The sequence below is a fragment of the Lepidochelys kempii genome, chromosome 10 (genome assembly GCF_965140265.1).
Source record: "Lepidochelys kempii isolate rLepKem1 chromosome 10, rLepKem1.hap2, whole genome shotgun sequence".
NCBI lineage: Eukaryota > Metazoa > Chordata > Testudines > Cheloniidae > Lepidochelys > Lepidochelys kempii.
The window spans coordinates 5,318,311-5,341,355 of record NC_133265.1 but is presented as its reverse complement, the minus strand read 5'-3'; the positions used below and the strand labels follow the sequence as shown (position 1 = coordinate 5,341,355).

The 23,045-nt window shown below is 44.7% G+C and overlaps 1 protein-coding gene across 2 annotated transcripts in view; it reads left to right on the top strand.

Annotated features, from left to right (window-relative positions):
- LMF1 (lipase maturation factor 1) overlaps positions 1-23,045 on the top strand; it is a 349,579-nt gene that overhangs the window by 305,481 nt on the left and 21,053 nt on the right. For both annotated transcript variants that reach the window (XM_073361771.1, XM_073361772.1), the window contains 2 exons: positions 685-868; positions 19,708-19,820. In XM_073361771.1, the coding sequence (XP_073217872.1) occupies positions 685-868; positions 19,708-19,820 (297 nt within the window). The remainder of the gene's footprint in view (positions 1-684; positions 869-19,707; positions 19,821-23,045) is intronic.

Sequence of the window (23,045 nt, the reverse complement as noted above, 5' to 3'; positions counted from 1 at the left end):
ATGGAGTCACATGAAATTGCACTTGCAAATACCAGAGTCGGGAGGTGCCATCAGGGCATCCACACATGCAGATTACACGCATGCATTTTTGCACCTGGGTCATTATGCAAATCTGAGTTAGGATGGATCACTTTTGTGAGTGACCGAATCTCTACTGTCCCACACGAGTCGTGCGGTCACACAGCTAAGCCTTGCACACCACGGGGTGTGCTATCATTAGACTGTCAGAATGGCTGAGATAAAGGGATGTGCTGGAAACCAAGTAGGGGGAGAGGCTGATCTCGTGGTTAGGACACTGAGAGACCTGGATTGAATTCCCTGCTCTGCCTTGTGTGACCTTGGGCAAGTCTCTTAGTCTCTGTGTGCCTCAACTCCCCAGCCGTGGAATGGGGATAGTAGCACTGCCCTACATCACCAGGGCCTGGTGAGGATAAACACATTGAAGATGGTGTGGTGCTCAGGTGCTGTGGTAAAGGGGGGTCCATAGAAGTACCTTACATAGATTGGTGCTCAGCAGCTTGTCAGAATCAAAATGTTAAGCTGCTACCACACTTCACCTTAGCCGAAAAGCCAAAGGCAGGTTAAAAGAAAGTTTAGCCTAATGGGGCAGTTCCTTGCTGACTGTCAGTATTTAGCATTTGACACAGCCTGAGAAAATAACAATGCAATGATTATTTCCCCTAGCATTACTAAGGAACGAACTGAGATCATCTTCCAAGGTACATCCAGCCTGGACCCCAATGATCCCATGGCGGTTTGGGAGGAGTACGAGTTTAAATGTAAGCCTGGGGATTTGAAGAGGAGGCCGTGCCTGATAACACCATACCACTATCGTCTGGACTGGCTCATGTGGTTTGCTGCATTCCAGGTATGTACCTTATATGCACTGAGGTTTGTGTATTCTCTGGCCCAGAAAGAACAACGGAAGGCCATGAAACAAGCAACATAAAACTGCTGTACCCCTTGAGTAGACCACTACATCAACAAATGTTTGTTCTCCTGTTTGTTTCAGCTGTTGTTGTAGTTGGTGGTGGTTAAACTATAGAAATAGGCTAACACCTTGCTCTTATAATGAGACCCTTTCAGCTGAGGATCTCAAAGTAGCAATATTCCTGTGCATATAGAGTAGTTATCTCCACTTTATAGATGGGGAAACTGAGGTACATAGTGGTTGCGTGATTCTGCCAAGCTCACAGAGGGAATTAGTGGCAGAGCCAAGGATGGGACCTAGCACTTCTGTCTCTCTGTCCACTGTGCTAAACAACAGAACACGTTTAAATAACAAGACTGGATCGAGGTACCTGTTTGTGTTTTCTAATGGCTTGCAAACAGAGGGAGACTGTCCAGTTCTAATAAATAATTTGCTTGTCAACAGAGATAACATGGGCCAATTCAGTAACACAGTGGACTTGGAGTCAGAGGTACTAGGTTCTAACCACATCTCTGCCACTGACTCAGAGTGTGGGCTTGGAGAAGTCGCTTAACCTCTGTGCACCGCATTTCCCCCATCCGTACAGTGGTGATAATCATACCTGTCCACACTTGTAAAGTGCTCTGAGGAAGAGCAAAAAGCCCAATTTTACTGGTAAATTATTTTTTATTTCCATTAGATTTCATTTTGAAAATACTCTCCCTCCATTTTTGGTATTTGTGAGGGTAACATTACATCATATTTTGCCTTTTCATCCCAAAGAACCTCTAAATATTTTTACAGATAGTATGCTTACAGAGATCACTTCTCCCATCACTGAAATGCACCCACCTCTGGGGTGGAACACCCACAGCTCACAAGAACGCTTCACAGCACTTTAGGACAGTGAAGAAGGATGCTTTATTAGTTGGAACTGCAGGGGGAATTTAGGTAGGTAGAACGAGATTGCCCAGTTTGAAGCTTTGTCAGAACAAATGGTCTCTGCTCCTAGGAAAAACATGATAGGGTCTTAATTACCTGAATAGGTGAGCACTTCAGTGTTTACAAAGAATATACAGTATCTACTGTGGATTTATTGCACATTCACAGGGGAGAAAAAATATGTGAAGCCCTAGTTTGAATTTCTATTTAAAAATAGCTTTCCAGCTTGTTTCTCGCAAATTAGAATAAATTAGCAACACATGCTGCTAAAGTCACTCAATAGTTGTTTTTGTGACCAGGAGGAGAGGTACCTCCAACCAAAATATTGTGCGTCCATCCCTCAAGGAATGTATGTACATGTCAATAAAGGATCACTTTTTAAAATTAAATCGCAAAAATGAATGCGGTTGAATAGGGGTTTAAGCTCAGTGGTGAATATGGCTCAGTTTTAGATAAAAAAATGTTATTTCTCAGAAATAATAGTTGTAAAAACACTTTGAATTTATATAGATAGTGATTTCCCCCCAAAGATTTCCCAGTATGTTACAAAGGTTGGCAAGTGTCATTACGCTTTCGATAAAAATGGGGAAACTGAGGCACAAAAAGGTTACATGATTTGCCCAAGTTCACACAATGAGTCAGTGGAAGTAAGGTCTAGAACCAGGTTTTACCATCCTGAGTTACCTGCTGAAACTGGTAAATTCTAGTGCCTCCTTTCTGTCAAGCCTTTTGGACTAAATCTTGGGTTCTTCCCTCAGTTGCAACCCGGGCAATTGGTTTCCTTGGGAGTTTTGCTGATTAAGGACTTCAGAATTTGTCCAAATATTCCCCCTCCCCGCCATGTCACCTGCAAACAGATGGTTTGGTTTTTTTAGTGGGGAAACTTTCAGAATTGTTTCTCAAGCCTTTTTATTCTTTTCTTCAGTCTTATTTACATTCCCATTAAAATTTACAACAGAAGTTACAAAATCAAGGCTTGTGAGCAATTACATAACATGAACCCACTCCAGAATATTTTATTATAGACCTTTTCCTTCATCTTCTTGACACTCCTCTGTCTCCTTCTTCCCCCACCCTGCCATTTTCTGTCTTTGCGGTATTTTCATATAGGCACCTTTTAGATTCTTCAGCACTGACAATAAGCATCTCTCTCTGGCTATGGTTTTATATTTACCCCTCAAGGATTTTTGTGCTGGGATTTCATTTAATCTGCATTAGGTATGCTTCTCTCTCAGCAAGAAGACAGCACAGGTTAAAACTCAAGCCAGTGCACAGCATTAAGGAAAGATGCAGTGGGTTGAATGGAAGCTGTTGGTTGAAATCTCCTTGTATTGTGGAAGGTTTTGAAGAGAGAGAAACAGCACTGAGATGAGAGAATGGCTATTTCTTTCCAAGACAGGACTATCGCTATGGTTTTAAAATACAAAGTGTTCTCAGGTTTGAAAACAAGCAAGGATGGGGTATAGATACTAGTCCATTGTTCGCAAGCGTTGGCGGTGATGGTGTTGAATGACACTGTTACACACTAGCTAGATCTTTCAGCAGACATAGACCTGGCATGTTGAGTGACAGTGATATATATGAACAGCTTGGGGAGGAGCAGGAGAAAGAATTAAAGCAGGCCCATTTACATCTTTTCCTTTTAATTCAATAAAAGGTCCCCAAGGTGTGTCTATTATGTTGCCACACATGGGGCTACAGTTGTATTTGTGCATTCAAAGCTTATAGTCACACATGTCAATTAATTACACTTCCACTAATTAAACCTGATGATGCCCCATTGGCAGTGGGTAAATGCACCAGTGGGTAAATGCCTACTGGTCAGTGTGTGTTTGTGTCTCTCCCTTCTACACCTGATCCATGAAAGGTGTAAGTTTATTCCAACCCCCAGCTACCAAGCCTGGCTTGTTCGCTCAAACTGTGGAGACTTCTGCTTTTAGCTCTGGGGGCCCCTGATTGAGCCTCTGGTGTCAGCTAAAATGGCAGCTGTCACACATCCATCGATTTCCCCAGTATCACGTAGCTGGGAGCAGAACCCTGGAGTCTCCGCTGTCGCCATGAGGCCATATTTGCTCCTCACCGATTTTGCAATATCACTTCCACTCTCTGGTCTGATCTCTGAGTGCATTAAAGTGCCCCGTGGAAGATGCTGGTAACTGCCCAGAGTTTTCCATTTCAGTTGCTACTGCAACTCCTTAGACCTGACTAGAATTTTCCAGCTGAGTTGCAGTGTTCTGAGGCGGAGTTGCAGTGTTCCAACTGGGCTGACACTCTGTAGAAGCTGAGTCATGGTCCACCTTCCCCAGCAATCCCATTCTGCATTTCTGCTACCCCTGTTGGTTGCTTCCACGATACCCCTTCTGCCACTCTGTATTATGGGAAGAAAGTGGGCTGTCAGTGGAAAAAATGGTCTGAATGAAGTGGGTTCAGAGTCTGCTTAGAAAAGACATTGACAAAACGGGTAGAAAGAAAGAGAAAAAAAAACATATCCAGCAAAGAAACAGGGTGAAAAATGGAGAAGGAGCAGGGTGAAAAATATCATAATAAATAATGTAAATGCAGCGGCAAACATTTTCAGATATGGCTGCCCAGAATTAGGCACCTGAATACATAGAGTTAGGTCATTAAATCAGTCGTCTGATTTTTCAAAGGCACTGAACACCCACAGCAAAGTTGGCTATAAGAAACTCCAGGCTCAGAACTGGGGACTGTAGACTCTGAGGTAAACACTGCTTCCTTATGGCCACTAGGGGCCTCGGCAGGGCTGCCACCAAAAACTACCAAGAGGCTAAGACCTGGAGAAGAAGATTTCCTGGACAGACGTCAGGATATGCTTCTACGGGCACAAGGTTCTGAAGATTCAGAGCAGGCTGCACAGCGGGGACAGGAGGCCAGCGAAGAAATTTGGCATCATGTGACCTCCAGAAGAAGAAAGGGGAACATCCATGTACCAGCAACGCAGATACAGGTAAGTAACTGTTTTCATGTTCTCTCCACAGGTACCAGTGCGGAGAGTGGACCAGATGATACGTCGAGGGAAGGGAGCAGAAGGAGACTCCGCCAGTTGGAAGGCATGAGATGCACTGTCCTAGGGTTGGGGGTTCCACGACCACCACTCCCAAGAGAAGGAGGCGGGTGGTGGTGGTCGGGGACTCTCTCCTCAGGGGGACTGAGTCATCTATCTGCTGCCCCGACTGGGAAAACTGAGAAGTCTGCTGCTTGCCAGGAGCTAAGATTCGCGATGTGACGGAGAGACTGTTGAGACTCATCAAGCCCTCGGATCGCTACCCCTTCCTGCTTCTCCACGTGGGCACCAATGATACTGCCAAGAATCACCTTGAGCGGATCACTGCGGACTACGTGGCTCTGGGCAGAAGGATAAAGGAGTTTGAGGCGCAAGTGGTGTTCTCATCCATCCTCCCCATGGAAGGAAAAGGCCTGGGTAGAGACCGTCGAATCGTGGAAGTCAACAAATGGCTACGCAGGTGGTGTCAGAGAGAAGGCTTTGGATTCTTTGACCATGGGATGGTGTTCCAAGAAGGAGGAGTGCTGGGCAGAGACGGGCTCCACCTTACGAAGAGAGGGAAGAGCATCTTTGCGAGCAGGCTGGCTAACCTAGTGAGGAGGGCTTTAAACTAGGTTGACCGGGGGAAGGAGACCAAAGCCCTGAGGTAAGTGGGGAAGTGGGATACGGGGAGGAAGCACAAGCAGGAGCGCGTGAGAGGGGAGGGCTCCTGGCTCATACTGAGAAAGAGGGGTGATCAGCGGGTTATCTCAAGTGCCTATACACAAATGCAAAGCCTGGGAAACAAGCAGGGAGAACTGGAAGTCCTGGCAAAGTCAAGGAATTATGATGTGATTGGAATAACAGAGACTTGGTGGGATAACTCCCATGACTGGAGTACTGTCATGGACGGATATAAGCTGTTCAGGAAGGACAGGCAGGGCAGAAAAGGTGGGGGAGTTGCACTGTATGTAAGAGAGCAGTATGACTGCTCAGAGCTCCGGTATGAAACTGCAGAAAAACCTGAGAGTCTCTGGATTAAGTTTAGAAGTGTGAGCACCAAGGGTGATGTCGTGGTGGGAGTCTGCTGTCGACCACTGGACCAGGGGGATGAGGTGGACGAGGCTTTCTTCCGGCAACTCGCAGAAGCTACTAGATCACACGCCCTGGTTCTCATGGGAGACTTCAATCACCCTGATATCTGCTGGGAGAGCAATACAGCGGTGCACAGACAATCCAGGAAATTTTTGGAAAGTGTAGGGGACAATTTCCTGGTGCAAGTGCTGGAGGAACCAACTAGGGGCAGAGCTCTTCTTGACCTGCTGCTCACAAACCGGGAAGAATTAGTAGGGGAAGCAAAAGTGGATGGGAACCTGGGAGGCAGTGACCATGAGATGGTCGAGTTCAGGATCCTGACACAAGGAGGAAAGGAAAGCAGCAGAATATGGACCCTGGACTTCAGAAAAGCAGACCTTGACTCCCTCAGGGAACTGATGGACAAGATCCCCTTGGAAAATAACATGAGGGGGAAAGGAGTCCAGGAGAGCTGGCTGTATTTTAAAGAATCCTTATTGACGTTACTGGGGTAAACCATCCCGATGTGTAGAAAGAATAGTAAATATGGCAGGCGGCCAACTTGGCTTAACAGTGAAATCCTTGCTGATCTTAAACACAAAAAAGAAGCTTACAAGAAGTGGAAGATTGGACAAATGACCAGGGATGAGTATAAAAATATTGCTCGGGCATGCAGGAGTGAAATCAGGAAGGCCAAATCACACCTGGAGTTGCAGCTAGCAAGAGATGTTAAGAGTAACAAGAAGGGTTTCTTCAGGTATGTTGGCAACAAGAAGAAAGTCAAGGATAGTGTGGGCCCCTTACTGAATGAGGGAGGCAACCTAGTGACAGAGGATATGGAAAAAGCTAATGTACTCAATGCTTTTTTTGCCTCTGTCTTCACGAACAAGGTCAGCTCCCAGACTACTGCACTGGGCAGCACAGCATGGGGAGGAGGTGACCAGCCCTCTGTGGAGAAAGAAGTGGTTCGGGACTATTTAGAAAAGCTGGACATGCACAAGTCCATGGGGCCGGATGCGTTGCATCCGAGAGTGCTAAAGGAGTTGGCGGATGTGATTGCAGAGCCATTGTCCATTATCTTTGAAAACTCATGGCGATCCGGGAAAGTCCCGGACGACTGGAAAAAGACTAATGTAGTGCTCATCTTTAAAAAAGGGAAGAAGGAGGATCCTGGGAACTAAAGGCCAGTCAGCCTCACCTCAGTCCCTGGAAAAATCATGGAGCAGGTCCTCAAGGAATCAATTCTGAAGCACTTAGAGGAGAGGAAAGTGATCAGGAACAGTCAGCATGGATTCACCAAGGGCAAGTCATGCCTGACTAATCTAATTGCCTTCTGTGACGAGATAACTGGTTCTGTGGATGAAGGGAAAGCAGTGGACGTGTTGTTCCTTGACTTTAGCAAAGCTTTTGACACTGTCTCCCACAGTATTCTTGTCAACAAGTTAAAGAAGTATGGGCTGGATGAATGCACTATAAGGTGGGTAGAAAATTGGCTAGATTGTCGGGCTCAACGGGTAGTGATCAATGGCTCCATGTCTAGTTGGCAGCCAGTATCAAGCGGAGTGCCCCAAGGGTCGGTCCTGGGGCCGGTTTTGTTCAATATCTTCATTAATGATCTGGAGGATGGTGTGGATTGCACCCTCAGCAAGTTTGCAGACGACACTAAACTGGGAGGAGTGTTAGATATGCTGGAGGGTAGGGATAGGATACAGAGGGACCTAGACAAATTGGAGGATTGGGCCAAAAGAAATCTGATGAGGTTCAATAAGGATAAGTGCAGGGTCCTGCACTTAGGACGGAAGAACCCAATGCACCGCTACAGACTAGGGACCAAATGGCTAGGCAGCAGTTCTGCAGAAAAGGACCTAGGGGTTACAGTGGACGAGAAGCTGGATATGAGTCAACAGTGTGCCCTTGTAGCCAAGAAGGCCAATGGCATTTTGGGATATATAAGTAGGGGCATTGCCAGCAGATCGAGGGACGTGATCGTTCCCCTCTATTCGACATTGGTGAGGCCTCATCTGGAGTACTGTGTCCAGTTTTGGCCCCCATACTACAAGAAGGATGTGGAAAAATTGGAGAGAGTCCAGCGGAGGGCAACAAAAATGATTAGGGGACTGGAACACATGACTTACGAGGAGAGGCTGAGGGAACTGGGATTGTTTAGTCTACAGAAGAGAAGAATGAGGGGAGATTTGATAGCTGCTTTCAACTACCTGAAAGGTGGTTCCAAAGAGGATGGATCTAGACTATTCTCAGTGGTAGCGGATGACAGGACAAGGAGTAATGGTCTCAAGTTGCAGTGGGGGAGATTTAGGTTGGATATTAGGAAAATCTTTTTCACTAGGAGGGTGGTGAAACACTGGAATGCGTTACCTAGGGAGGTGGTGGAATTTCCTTCCTTAGAAGTTTTTAAGGTCAGGCTTAACAAAGCCCTGGCTGGGATGATTTAATTGGGGATCGGTCCTGCTTTGAGCAGGGGGTTGGACTAGATGACCTCCTGAGGTCCCTTCCAACCCATATTCTATGATTCTATGGAGGAAGTCCCACCCTAAGGGGCATGAGAGACAGACCTTTGTGATTCTTTAATTGGCTGGTACTCTCCATATAAACCCAGAAGCCATTTCTGGGACTTGCTTGGGCAATGCAGATCTCTGGTGTGCTTCTGCCGCAGACCCTTCGTTGCTGTGACTTGCCTGAATCCTGGACTCTCAGCCTTGGCTTCTGACCCTGATCTTGGTTTACTGTTGTTGGCTTAGAATCATTGGTGACTTTGGGGAAAGACCCTAGCCCAGCCCGACCCCTATTCTTGCCTCACACTCTCAATCTGGGAACAGACTCTGATTCTGTGGTTTTGACCTGGCCTGGCCCTGGGCTGATCTTTGACTCTTCCGTCCGGATGTCGAGCAGCTCACCCCTTTCCTACAGGCTTCCCATGATGTAGCCCTGACACTGACTCTAAGTTCCCTGCTCAGAACAAATGAAGTTTCTGGCAGCACCTCTGAAAATTAGACCACTTATGCCTGGACTATACTGAAATGTTATAGTGGCATAATTATGTTAGGGGTTTGAAAAAAACTGTATCCCGGACAGATGTTGCTATGCCAACATAACCTCCAGTGTAGACACAGCTATGTTGGCAGAAGAGGGCTTCTGAGGACATAGCTAACTTCGTTCAGGGAGGTGGTGTTTCTACACCACCAGAAAAAACCAGTCTGTTGCCATAGGTTGCATCTACACTTCAAGCTTTGCCAACATACCAAAGCTAGTATAGTCATCGTACTGTTGACATACCCTTATTTAAGTACCTAACTGGAATTAAGAGCCTAACCTTAAGCAACTATGTTTAAAAATAATTGGCATTATATATACCATGTACAGAGCACCCACTTGTCCCAGCCTACCTGTTGGAAGGATGAGTATTTTTCTGTCTTTAATACAGATCACTTTAGCCAGGAAAAGGCTGGTTTTTGTTGCTGTTGTTTTTTAATTGAATCACCCTGGGTAGATAGCTTGGGGAGCAGGAGGAATGAGAAACCAGGGAGGTTAAATTCCAGGAAAAAGGTTTGGGAATTCAAACTGGTTTTGCCCCAAAATAGTTAAGGGGGTTCATAAAACCAGGCTTCTCCTGTCTCTGGATTACAGTTTATTTCTTTTACTTTTTTCCAGTTTTCCCAGGCTGCCCGATGACTTTTGGAGCAGCAGGCCTCAGAGCTTTGCAGTTTATTGAAGGTGGTCAATTAAGGAACTGACATATCCAACTCCTGACAAGCTGCAGAAAAGCTAGTAGGGCTTGGGGAAAAAAATTTACCATCCCTTTGTGCTGCTTGTGACAGGTTCCTCTTTGCACCTCATCACGTTTGACATATGACGCCTTCTTTCACTTGGGGCTTCCTGAGAAACTTTCCACTGTGGAGCATAACTACAGGATTTGCACTAGGGAAACACAGGCATGTTGACAGAAGTAGGCCCAAAGCCTGTCATGGCTGACATGGGCCTTCACTTGTCACATGTTTGAATAGCTGGCATATCCGAAACTTTAGAAGCTCAGGGATTTTGTTCTGGAGCTTCTAACTCTGAAGTGCAATTTATTAGTTGACTGCCACTTAATTACTGTCCTGGTCCCGCTTTAATTGCATGTAATATAATGTGACATTACTTTCCAGGAAATTGCTTTTATGATCTTAATTTTATTATCTAAATACAATATCCCTTTTCATTTGGTTTCTAAATCTCTTCCTTGTTTTGAATGTCTCAGCATCCCATGGGTGCTGTAGCTCTGAATTAATGTCCTTCATTTAGTGTTAGGAGGGACATAACCAATCCAGTAACATGTCTGTGTCGCTTCTTCCTGTCTGCAGAAGAGAAAATCAACTACAATACGCCAGAGGCATTGACATGTAGACATCAGTGAGCTTTTCTTTTTAATTTATGTCTTAGCAGCTGCTTAGAATGGGATTCCCTTTGTACCATCTTCCCAGCTGATAACATGGTCATGAGTATGTATAATATGAGTTATGTGAGACTCAACATATGTCTCAAGAATATTTTGGGCCTGAATCCCACAAGCACTTATGCACGTAGGAGTAGTTTTACTCATATGAGCAGTGCCAATGACTTCATTGGAGCTACTCTCAGGAGGAAAGCTACTCATGTGCATAAGTGCTTGCAGCATCCTGTTCTTGATCAGCTGAGGAAAGGATATTGCAACAGTGCAATAATTTCTAGGCCACCATGTGACTTAACAAGAATCTGAGTCTGGTTCTGGCTGGAATTTCCATGGAGATGCTAGGGAGGAAGTGAAGGGGTAGGTTTACTCATCCAGAAGGAGCCAAGTACAATCCCAGTTCCTGCATTCAGAGAGGGCAAGGAGTACTCAAGCCAACCACCAGCTGTAACCCTAGCCTTCCAAAAGAGGGAAGGGTAAGGCCATGCAATGTGCCTTCATAGAACTAGTCACTCATGGTGGTGGGAGAACACGTTTCCCCCTCTTTTGTCTTGGCCAAAGGCAATATGGTGAAGGCTGATCAGTGTGGTCATATTAGTAAATGAATAGATGCTCACTAATAATGAGAGCTTTGTTTCGGAACTGGACAGGATGATATGTCTTTTTGGTCTAAGTAGCCGATGTTTGTGCTTCCATTGTGTAGAATTGTCCTGACTGGTCAGAACCTCAACTGGTATAAATTGGCCTAGCTCCACTGAAGTCAACTTAAGCCAAGATCTGGCCCAATATAATTCCATGTATATTATTTAGAGAGGTCACTTCTAAATGGAAAGAACAAATTGATACTTCAGTGTGTGTATGCACATAAAAAGGGTGTGCATTATTAAATTAAGCTGTGTTGTGACATTATGGTACAAAAGACCTCAAACTCAGTGTTTTGGCCCCTTTTATGGTGGATTCAGCATTGTTAACAAATGGCAACCAGGCAGCAAGATCCCATGTATAGTTTGTGTTTCAAAATGGGTCAGTGTTTCTAGTACTAGAGCATCCTAGACTTTACAAAATCCAGTTGTCCACCATAAGGACATTAGCTTTTTGCTGATGGGCACCAATGGAAAGTCCTAGCTGTTCTTAATAAAGAAAAATCAAAGATGACAGTTTGGTTGGTGAGTTGGGTTGGGTTTGTTGGTTTTTTACTATGACATGAAGAAAATTTATTCTATTCAGAGTGTCAGCTTTTCAGAGCAGGAGCTATTGGTTTGGATAATTCTGAGCACACTGTTGGTGCTATCAAATAATGAATAGTCGTAACAAAGCGATTGCTATATTGATACTGGTTTTCAAAGCCCAGTATCTTGTTCAAAGTATAATGTAACGTGTCCAAAAATATCTGAATACTGGGACAGTCTGTGACCTACTGCATATGGTTAAGTGTTCCAGCCACCCTCACTTGTATGGACAGCAGTGGTGGGAATTGTGCCCACTCATCTTATAGAGTGTTAGTGGGCTAAAATGGGGTCCTGTGTAGGATCTGATGTGCAGTGATGCACTTCGTACAAATCTGAAGTTTGGGGAGTTTGATTTTGGATAAGCTGCCAAAAACCGGAGGCAACACCATTGGTACGATTGGCATTTGTTTCTCATTTCTCCACGCCTCTGCCTTTATATTTCTTAGGGCTTGTCTACATGGCAAGTTATTGTGTGGTGAGCCAGGGTGCGAATCTGCAACGCACCAGCTTGCTGCACAATGATGTCCTGTCCTGGAGTGCACTTTTTGGCGTACAACTTCTTGAAAGTATGGTAGTGTCAGTGTGGGACATTACTGCACAACAAGCTGGTGCTCTGTAGGCTCACACCCTTCCTTGCTGCACAGTAACTTGCCAGTTAGACAACCCCTTAGGTACACGACCCTTGTGAATTTGATCCTTTTCTATAAGACCTCCTTACTTCAAGTAGGGTTTCCTATAGTGACACATTATCATGAATAAGCTGACAGACCTGAAAGGGCAGAGAGAAAGTAATGTTACCTTGTGGATCAGACCGGATCTGGGAACAATAGGAAGGATAGTCATGTGCCCAAGGCAAAGGACTGAGAGTCAGGAGTACTAGATTTTATTACTCTGTGGCCTTCGCCAAGTCACTTAACCTTTCTTTGCTTCAGTTTTGTAATGGTATTATGGCGATAATGCATGCTGGGGATGAGGGTTAACTGATATTTGCAAGTGTCTTTAAGATGGAAGGTGCTAAAGAAAGGCATAGTACTTTTATTAGTTAGGCTTCCTTGTCCATAATTCAACATTTAGCATTCCAGTTGATATCACAAATGCCTTTAACACTTAAGGTTCTAGGAACTCCATCACAGCAGTGATGGGAGCCATATAAATGCCTAGATAGATAAAAGCATCCAGGATCATGAAGTTATCTTTTTACCCCCCTACTTACAAAAAAGTGGATATATTCTGATCCATGATCGCAAAAAATGCCCCCTTAAGACAGAAACCTTAAAATTCCAACCACCTTTGTCCCTTTATCATCTTTTAACACACACAATCCAATGGGGGGAATGTGCGGAGCTTGCCAACTATGCAAAATAATAATGCTGAGCTCCCATGCCAAATTTCCAGCTGTTTCCACATGTGCAGCTCATACTTACTTCCTCCAGTGCATCTGTGCCAGGACAAAGATTCAATAAAATGCCACGTTAATCCACAGTGCTTTTTTATTAAATGACCAATTAAAGCTAGAGGGAAAGGGTTCTTGTTCTCATGATTGCAGTTGGGAACATGCCCCCTGTAGTTCTGTGTGGGGCTTTTTATTTTTTTTTTTCAATGTTTATACTCATTTGTTATCTCTTCAGTGTCTCATTGCTGCTGACGACTCCACTGGGTTTCCCACAGCCTTTCTTCTATCTTAATCTATTTTTAATATTTTAAAGTACTTAGGTCCTTTTCAATGCACATTTAATATATTAGAAGCAAAAAGTGCTATTTGAATGCACTGTTAAGGTTACCTGGTTAAACATCATAAAAGTCAGGTCATAGACAGTTAAGCTTCATGCCATTATTGTGAGTTATTTGTATTACAGAAGCACCAAAATGCACCCCCTCTCCCCGTGAGATTAGGCCCTATTGTGTTAGCCGCAGTGCAGAATCACAGTGACAGGCAGTCCATGCCCCCCAAAGAGCTTAAACAGACAAGGCAGAAAAGGGAAGGAGTGAGTTGTCTGGTCTGTAGCCAGTCTGGGCACAGAACCCATGGCTTCTGACTCCTAGCCCAGGGCCCTATCTGGCTAGGCCACACTACCTCCCCGACATTATACACAGGGCCAGATTTTCAGAAGCACCAAGCTCTGAAGCTCATGTTGACTTCAGCTGGAGTTGTGGGTGCTCAGCAGCTCTGAAAATCAGGTGTATATTGTGGTATATCTGGGTCTACATTTAATAGGTTGACTTGTATGGACTGGGATCCAGGAGACGAGGTTTCTATTCCCAGCCCAGCCATTGGCCTGCCTCTCAGACCAAATCACCTTGACTATGTTTCCCCTCCTTTGCCACCATATCACTTTACAGTTTAATGAGTTCAGCAGCGCAGTTGTTAGTGACGTGAGGCTTCTGCACGTTCCAGCCAGCAGCGGCACACGGGATCTAGGCTTTTCGTGCTGCGGAGGGCGTGTTCAGTGGAAATTTCTCCCAGCCGACTTGACTGGGGCCAGGGATGTGGTGGAAATTTCAAAAGAGAAGCATGCTTCACGATCCACACGCCTTTCCTGGGGAGCACGGGGTGGTTAATTACTGTGTCAGAAACCAAATTGGCCAAGGATCCTGTTCCAGTGTTGCCACCTTTCTCATGAGCTTCCGGATATTTGATGTCTTTCGTAAAGCCCCAGCGCGTGGAGTCCAGTGCTTACGTGAGAATTTCAGCTTTCATTTAAAAAAAAAAAATCCTAACTTTCTAGCCCTAACAGCTGTGGAGAAAAGCTTGAACGCTAAAGGTTCAAAACCCAGCAGGCAAGTAAACAGAACCCAGCACTGATTAATTTTTAAAAGCTCACGATTTTTAAGCCAATCTCAGGATTTTGGGAATCTGACTCCTGTCCGAATGCTTTGGGTTGGTACTACAGCTGTTCTCCTAGTTAAGCTGTGCCTCGTGAGAGGTCCTCGCCCCCTGTGTCTGACCCAAGAGTCTGCAGTTTCTTCCTCCGTCAGTGCTTAGAATTGTTTCCACACAAAGGAGATCTCTCAGGCTTAGGCTGCTGTGGTTTCTCGCTGAGAAGCCACCCTCTGAAAATCAGGCCCCTTTAAGGTGTCTCCAGCTGGGCACTGAGCAACTGAGCCACCCAAAATTGCTAGTCGCTGTTGAAAACCTTGGCCTAAAATCTTTACATGAGGCCTGAAGCCTTAGGCCGTTGGCAGAGAAGTTGCTAGGTTTGCCAGCTCCGGCGATGCTCTTGTGAGCCTCGCAAGATTTGGGTTAAAGTCTCATGTGATTTTGGGTTCCTGGCTTCAAGAATCACTAATTCAACTTGCCTGCCATCTCCCATAACTTTCAGTTGGGGCTGAAACCCCCATGGCCATGTCATTCCCTACAGGCTTTGCATGCAGAATGGAGACTGCACCTAACCTCTCACTGTTTTCCGTCAGACGGACACCAGAGGCTGCCCCCCAGGGAAGTGGCCCCTTCCTCTGCCCTGCAGTTAAATTGGCTGGACACTAGGAGACAGAGAAAAGTGGAAGAGCAGAAGACAGCCTGAGGAGGAGCAAGGAGCTAATGAGGGGATTGCAGTGGGACATGGTGGGGCAGGACTGGAGGTACATGAGGGGGTAATAGGGAGGCTGAGTGGGCGCAGTGGGCTATCTGAGAGTACAGCAGGGAGACTGAGTGGGCGCGGTGGGCTATCTGGGGGGTACAGGAGGGAGGCTGAGTGGGTGCAGTGAGTTATCGGCAGGGTACAAGAGGGAGGCTGAATGGGTGCAGTGGGCTATCTGGGGGTACAGGAAGGAGGCTGAGTGGGTGCAGTGGGCTATTTGGGGGCACAGGAGGGAGGCTGAGTGGGCACAGTGGGCTATCGGGGGGTACAGGAGTCTGACAGACAAAGGGCACAAGACCCAGGGGGTGCCAGGGAATGGGCGAGGCAGTGGGAAATGTCAGGTGTTAGTCTATGGGGAATGTAGGCGGTGGGGCTGGGGACGGGAGACTGGAAGCATGTGGCGGGGGAGTGTGAGTAGGGGAAGAGAGTAGGTGTGCGGGGTTGGAGACAAGGAGAAAGGTTAATAATAAGGGAGCAGGATGGATGCAGGGGGAGGGGGTAGAATCGCTGCTCCCCCATGGCAGGTGTTACAAGCAGGTAAGGAGAGTTTATACCCAAGCAGCCAACAGAGAGACCCATGTTTGTGCATTTCAGGTTTTAAAAACGACCTGATGGTATTATTTATTAAATTCTTGTGGTTTGCTCATGGCTTTTGAACACTGGGGGTTGGTAATAGTGTTTGAGCCGGCCGATCAGGTGAAATTATATGTGTGCAAGATAAAATCAGAGATGTGAGGGGGGGTGACGTTTTTCTGAAAACTTGTCTGTGTAAAATACTGTGGTTTTCCCCTCAGCAGAGATGAGCGTGGGACAAAAACCCAAAAGGATCTGCTGCTGTTTGAACAGCCTGCCATCCATATTTGGTTTGTTCCAGCCACTCAGTTCTTTCTGTGTTTCCCATAGCAATGGAAATAACAAACTTTGCAATTATAGAAGATTTGCAGAGTAACCTTGCATTTTATTGATGCTCTGTGTTAATCACAGTCTTGCAGGTACGGCTGCTGGGTTTAGCTTTCCCACAGTGTCCCCTACTGCTTGCTTAAAACATCCATTTGGATACACGTGTATAAAAGTCTTTTTTTGGAACAATAAAGCTTCTAAAACCACGGGTAGGTGAAATGCTCTTTATAGAGATGTGCTGGATATCTATATTAAAAACACAAGCTGCGTTAATTCAGAGGAGGAAATAAATAGAGAGGGTCAAATTCTGCCACTTGCAGATTGCAGTGGGTGGGTGCAACACCCTTGAAATCAGTGAGCCAAATTCAGTGATCATTTAAATAAGGATGTAAATTGTACATTGGTCAGCAAATGGGTGTAAATTAAAGAGAATAAGACGTGACATGAAAGAGGTGTGCAAAATGAGTGTTTCAGAGAAGGTACAGCAGGCAGGTGCTCCTGTTTTCCCTCTCTCCTAATACCAGAGTAAGGCAGCAGCCAAATAAATCAAAAAAGCAACACATTTAAAAATGATAAAATAAATTTGTTTTTTCACATGGCATGCCATTAACCTGTGGAACTCACTGCTACCAGATATGACTGAAACTGTGATTTTAGGAGTTGAAAAAGAATTTTATATTTATATAAATAGTAACATCTCCAGCTATATGAGACAGGATGTGACTTGTAATAGATGGAAACCTTCATGAATCCAGGCAAAAGCCAATCACTAGCTGATGGGGGTTAGGAAGAAACTTCTCCATGGGTAGGTTATTCCATAATTGCTGTTTCAAGGATTTTTCCACTTTTGTCTGAAGTATCTGGCTCGGGATTCTGTCTGAGACAGGCTGAACCACCTGGGCCAAATCAGTCTGGTGATTCCTGCAGTATGTCCCTACATGAAAACCTCTTGAGTAGTTGCTTTTCCTGCTCTGTACCCACTCCCTCCCACTTCGGTGTGTAAGTCACACTCATTTTGCATGCCCACTGAGAGGCAAATGGAGTACAACCATGGTAGCGGTAAGGGGCACGTAGCAAGGAAAGCAAATAACAGGTCGGTTAAAGACGAAGCTTCCAACACAAGCTCTCTACCGTGCTCTGTACCAGCCCCTCCACTTCCAGAGGAAATTCAGCACTCGTGGGCACAAACTGTGGGGCAGGTCACAGAATAGGCCAGATTCTATTTCTACTCCTAATCTGGTGTAATTTCATTGAATCCAGCGGAGGTACCTCTGCTATCATGGCAGTGTGCTTTAAAGCAGAATAGGATCCAGTGACTTCAGTGTGGCTCCTTACATCAGGGCTGAAATTGGTCCCCACCTGTTTTTCCACTAGGTCACCCCTTCAGATCCAGCTTAGCAGCAGCTGAAAGCCATCGACAGCTGAAGTCTGTTTGGTAGCCAGTGTGTGATGAGTTGATGGGTCTCGTGCCAGTTCCTGGTGGACCTCAGAGGAGCCTCCACAACGATTAGCACCCTCATTGTGGATATCTTGCTAATGAGACTGAACCGCCCTTACCTTGGGGATAAGTCTTGCCAGGACAGTGCTGCTGTTCCCTGTTGGGAACCCTAGAAAGGGTTTGACGGGGCGGGGGGTCCTGTATAGGTGCCAGTCTCTGTGCTTTTCCTGATCTGTGGATGCATAGAAGGCTTTGTTCTCCAGGTCTGTAAAGCTGGCGTTTTCAGTATGCAATGACATTTCCCACAGGTGCATGACTAGGCTAATGAAATCCGGACTCTTCTTACTAGAAGGACACAACGGGAAATAACAAGGGCATTCCAGGCTGAGTAAACGCTCCTGCGTTTGTCCTCTGTTTTGTGGATATCGTAATGTCTGGAGCAGGAAGTCCTGAGTGCATCTTTGTTACTGCAGAGAGCCAACAGGATCTCTACTAACAGAGGAGTACAACTAGGTCTTGCTGCCTCTCCAAAGAATGTGTTCTCCATGGGCCAGGGCACCAGGTTGGGAGTCAGGAGACCCAGGTTTTACCTTGGCTTTGTCACTGACTCCTGGATGACATTGGCAAGTCACTGCATGTCTCTGCCTCAGTTTTCCTATATGTGAAATGGGAATGATGATGCTTACCCACCCACCCCCTTTATAAAGCAATTTGAGATCTTCAGCTAAGTGATGTTCGAGTGTGAAGTATGATCATAATAAAAGCAGGGGTGGGCAAAGAGGAGGCAGGCATGTTACTGCTTGGTCTCTGAAATCCGTAAGTACTTACGGGTCTGTTGTCTGGTTGTCTGTTAGTAGCTTTGGTGCGGCTATAGAGGCAGCATTTCCAATGAGAAGGCAGGTGCTTTTGTCACCATCAAAAACTAGAATTTGTAACTGTGATATCTTTGCATTTTCCTGACACTGCTGCATGCTTTTGTGCTATGAGAAGGCAACTGTAACCCTTTTAGATATAACGCCCCAATTTAAGTGTCACTTAACTCTGAATCTAGTTCTTGCCCCTATAATCTTCTTGCCCCCATAGTTTTTAATGAGACAGGATGTTCTCTCTTTTCTTTTTGCAAAATTTTCTTAAGGTGTTTTCTGCTTCCTGCCGACATAGAGGAAGTATTCAATATACATTTCCCTTGGAGAGTTTGCGTAGACCCATCTAGATGCGCTGAATTTGTTAATACATGCTGGGTGAAGCTGTCCAATGTTTACCCCACACATATGTTTGAAATTACAGCTGGCCCTAGAGATTACATATGATGTGCCAAGCACACATCCTCTCCTTCCAGACTCACTTCTTGTGCAAAGGCACAAATTCTAAACCACCATGTTAAAGGTGGGAGAAAAGGGAGAGAGAGAAAACCACTCTTCAGAATGAACCTTCCTCTCGAGTCTCTGAGGGCAGTGGATGCTGTCTTCTTATTTATATTCTACAGTCCTCCTATACCTTGTGTCCTGCAATGCAACACGGCTGTGGAACAGCGTCAGGTGTTGGTTTTGTAGCTATATGTGACACAGAGACATGGCGCAGCACTCTCCCTTAACTTTTTCTACCAGAGATGCACCCTCCAGACAACACGTTCAAATAAGCCCCCTGTAGACAGGGCTGCCCGGGTGGCATTTAAGAATCCATGGTTTCAGAAAGGGGATGGAGATAGCCCCAGTGTTCTAGCCAACATTCCCATCTGTCACACAGGTTCTAGTGTCCAAGACGAGGTATAAGCTATAATGCATTTAACTACAAAATTCTTAGGCTGCCATTTGTGCTTTGAAGTCCCTTGAGCACAATATAAGACCACCATGATTCATGCTGTTACTTGTGGCAGCCAGTAAGGTGCTGCAGATCTTCACAAAGCAGCAGTACCATGCTGGGCCTGTATTGCAACATGCAAGGAATCACTTCTAGGCGAGGTGAGTTTAGTGCAAGGCTTACTGGTTTAGCTCAGAAAGAAAGCTCTGCTTTTGACAAACCAGGCAGATCTGCTGAGTAGAAACTCTGAGGGTTTCCAGCTTGTCACAGCAAGTCCAGCAGCTGGTAGAGACCACATGAGATTCCTTAATATCTATTCTCTGTCCAACAGTCTAACATGTTTGCTTTGTTTTTCTCTCCTCCCCACGTACTCCTCTTCTGCCAGACCTACGAACAGAATGAATGGATAATCCACTTGGCTGGAAAGCTGCTGGCCAGTGAAGAGGCAGCGTTGTCGCTGATCGCGTTCAATCCATTTGAGGGCAAGGCACCGCCAAGGTAAGCTGTTTCTATAAAGGTGACAGGTGTAGCCAGACTCCATCTACAATATTCTTCTTTATAGCTTGGAGGTGTCAACATTGTTTCTTTTTATTGTGCATTTTATGTCATGGGACACTGGTACCCCTTCAGTAGAGCTATGCCTGCTGAAAAATGTACTCTCTAAACACCTTTACCACCTTCCTACTGCTCCTTGGGCTGACTTACAGTAGGTCAGCCGTCCTTAGGTAGAGATAGTTCCCGGGCACTTGCATCAAGGGACAAGCATTTCTTCCCTTGCGCAGAAATCTTGGCTGTTGGTGCAGCCTGTGAACTTTACAACATTCCGCCAGCATCGCTTTGCGTGGTCAAAGCAAGAATACCATTTCCGGTGGCCAGTGAAATAATAGAGTGATCAGTGATTTATTTTCCTGCAGAATTATTTGGTTTTGTTGGAATTTTGGGGTTTCATTGAAAAACCGAAAACCAGCAACCAAAACCTGAAGAATTGCTACAAAAGGGACATCTTTCACAAAAAATGTCTGTTTTGTCAAAAAAACATTGGCTGAATAGTTTCTATCAGCTTTAATAATAATATCTGGCCCTTCACTCATACTCTGATGCTGTCAAAGTGCATTAAACGGGTTCAGATTCACAACACCTACGTGAACTAAACGTTCTTGGGAAGGAGATCTCATCCTTTTCAGGTCTAACACAGAGAACCCCAAATTATCTGAGAAGGGACTTAAAGCTTCCTAAGACTATCCATCGGAATACCAAACTCTGTTCTTCTATTACATATATATGTATGTAACATATATATATGTTAGGGCTGTCAAGTGATTTAAAAAAATAATCCCGATTAATCACACTGTTAAGCAATAAAAAAAACACCATTTATTTAAATATTTTGGATGTTTTCCATATTTTCAAATATATTGATTTCAATTACAACACAGAATACAAAGTGTACAGTGCTCACTTTACATTTATTTTTATTACAAATATTTGCACTGTAAAAAACAAAAGAAATAGTATTTTTCAATTCACCTAATACAAGTACTGTAGTGCAATCTCTTTATTATGAAAGTTGGACTTACAAATTAAAAAATCTCACATTGATACCTTCTTTACATTTTGTCAAATCTGCAATGAAAGCATTCTTAAAATGAACAACATGTGCTGGGTCATCATCCAAGACTGCTAGAACATGAAATATATGGCAGAATGCACGTAAAACAGAGCAGGGGACATACAATTCTCCCCCAAGGACTTCAGTCACAAATTTAATTAACGCATTATTTTTTTTAACGAACGTCATCAGCATGGAAGCATGTCCTCTGGAATGGTGGCCGAAGCATGAAAGGGCATACAAATGTTTAGCATATCTGGCACAAAAATACCTTGCAATGCCGGCTACAAAAGTGTCAAGCAAACGCCTGTTCTCACTTTCTGGTGACATTGTAAACAATAAGCGGGCAGCATTATCTCCTGTAAATGTAAACAAACTTGTCTGCCTTAGCGATTGGCTGAACAAGAAGTAGGACTGAGTGGACTAGTAGGCTCTGAAGTTTTACATTGTTTTGTTTTTGAGTGCAGTTACGTAAGAAAAAAATCTACATTTGTAAGTTGCGCTTTCATGACAAAGAGATCACATTACAGTACTTGTATGAGGTGAATTGAAAAATACTATTTCCTTTGTTTATAATTTTTACAGCGCAAATATAATAAAAATAATATACACTTCCATTTCAATTACAACACAGAATACAACATATATGAAAAAGTAGAAAAACATCCAAAATATTTAATAAATTTCAATTGGTATTCTATTGTTTAACAGTGTGATTAAAACTGCGATTAAGCGCCATTAATTTTTCTTTAGTTAATCGTGTGAGTTAACTGCGATTGACAGCCATAATATATATATCATTATATGTAATCTTCCTTCTACACCAAAAGGTAGATCACCTGGAGTTGAGGTTACCTGTGTGCAATTCCCACCAACATAAACCAGAGCTTCCTAATATCAGGGAGTCTTCTGTTTTCCTAAAATCCTTCAGACACCTTGCTCTGCTGATCTCATTCATCCAGATGATGCTTAGATACTGCATGGACAGGTGCTATAGAAGATTTTCAGGCAGATTGACCAAATTCAGATTTGATTTTACCAAACCATCTCCTCGCCTAGCAGAACCCAGAACGTAGATTCAACTTTAGTGTGCCCACGTTACCCTCCAGCCATTACAATCCAAGACTTTACATGGAAGACGGTCATGGTTTGGAAATATACATTTATTCTCTTCAGAGCCTCTGACCTTCCCTTCTCACTAGCAATGTGAAGTAAACCAAGAGACAGTGCCATACTGTTGAGAACAGGCTCCGACAATACATAGTGCATTAGTCTCTAAGGTGCCACAAGTACTCCTTTTCTTTTAGTGCATGGAGTATTACCCATAGCCAGGAGACTCACAAACCTAACAGAGTTCCCATAAATTCCAGTTTATTGTTCGAGGCGTATTATTGGGTAATATCACAGTTTGTTCAGTTACACAATCAATAGATCTGTTACACCAAAATAATTACATGTTGGATGTAATCCAAGGGGGTTCTTGGGGCACTTCTATTAATTCTTCCTGCAAAAGGCACACTGGGATATATCAGGGCGTCCCTTGCCGCTGAATGATACAACTTTAATAATGTTTACTGAGGGTTTCTCGGCTCTGATTAGCCCTGCCTTCATTAGCTTTACAAATGAGGAACAGATCACTTATGTCGCCTGCCCAACTTGTCTCCCTGGGCAGTATTAAAAGGAACGTGGAGTAGAATGTGAAGCCTGTTCTCTGGTGGAATTTGGTTACCCCATCACTCCTTGGGTTTTTTTGTGAGCTTTCACTCTGATGTACTGTGTTCCTTAAGCAAAACATGGCTGCACCACTGGACTCAGTATCTATTTGGGCAGCTTCTTATGCTAATTAATAGCACGGAGCACGTTGCCAACTCTCTGATAATGCAGGAGGGGTGAAACTCACCCTGGTGCGGAGGGCACTCTCTCAGTTCTGTATTTCCTCTCTCTGGTATAGCAAAGGCACCCATTCTAGGCTCCTGGATCCTCAGCCATCACCTCTCTAGGACAGAGATCGCTTGTCTCTCTCCTTCCTGAGTGGAGTTTTTCCAGGCTACACAGTTCCCTGCCCTACACTGTACTATTGCCGGAAAGCCAGACTGCCTAACTAGGCCAGAGCC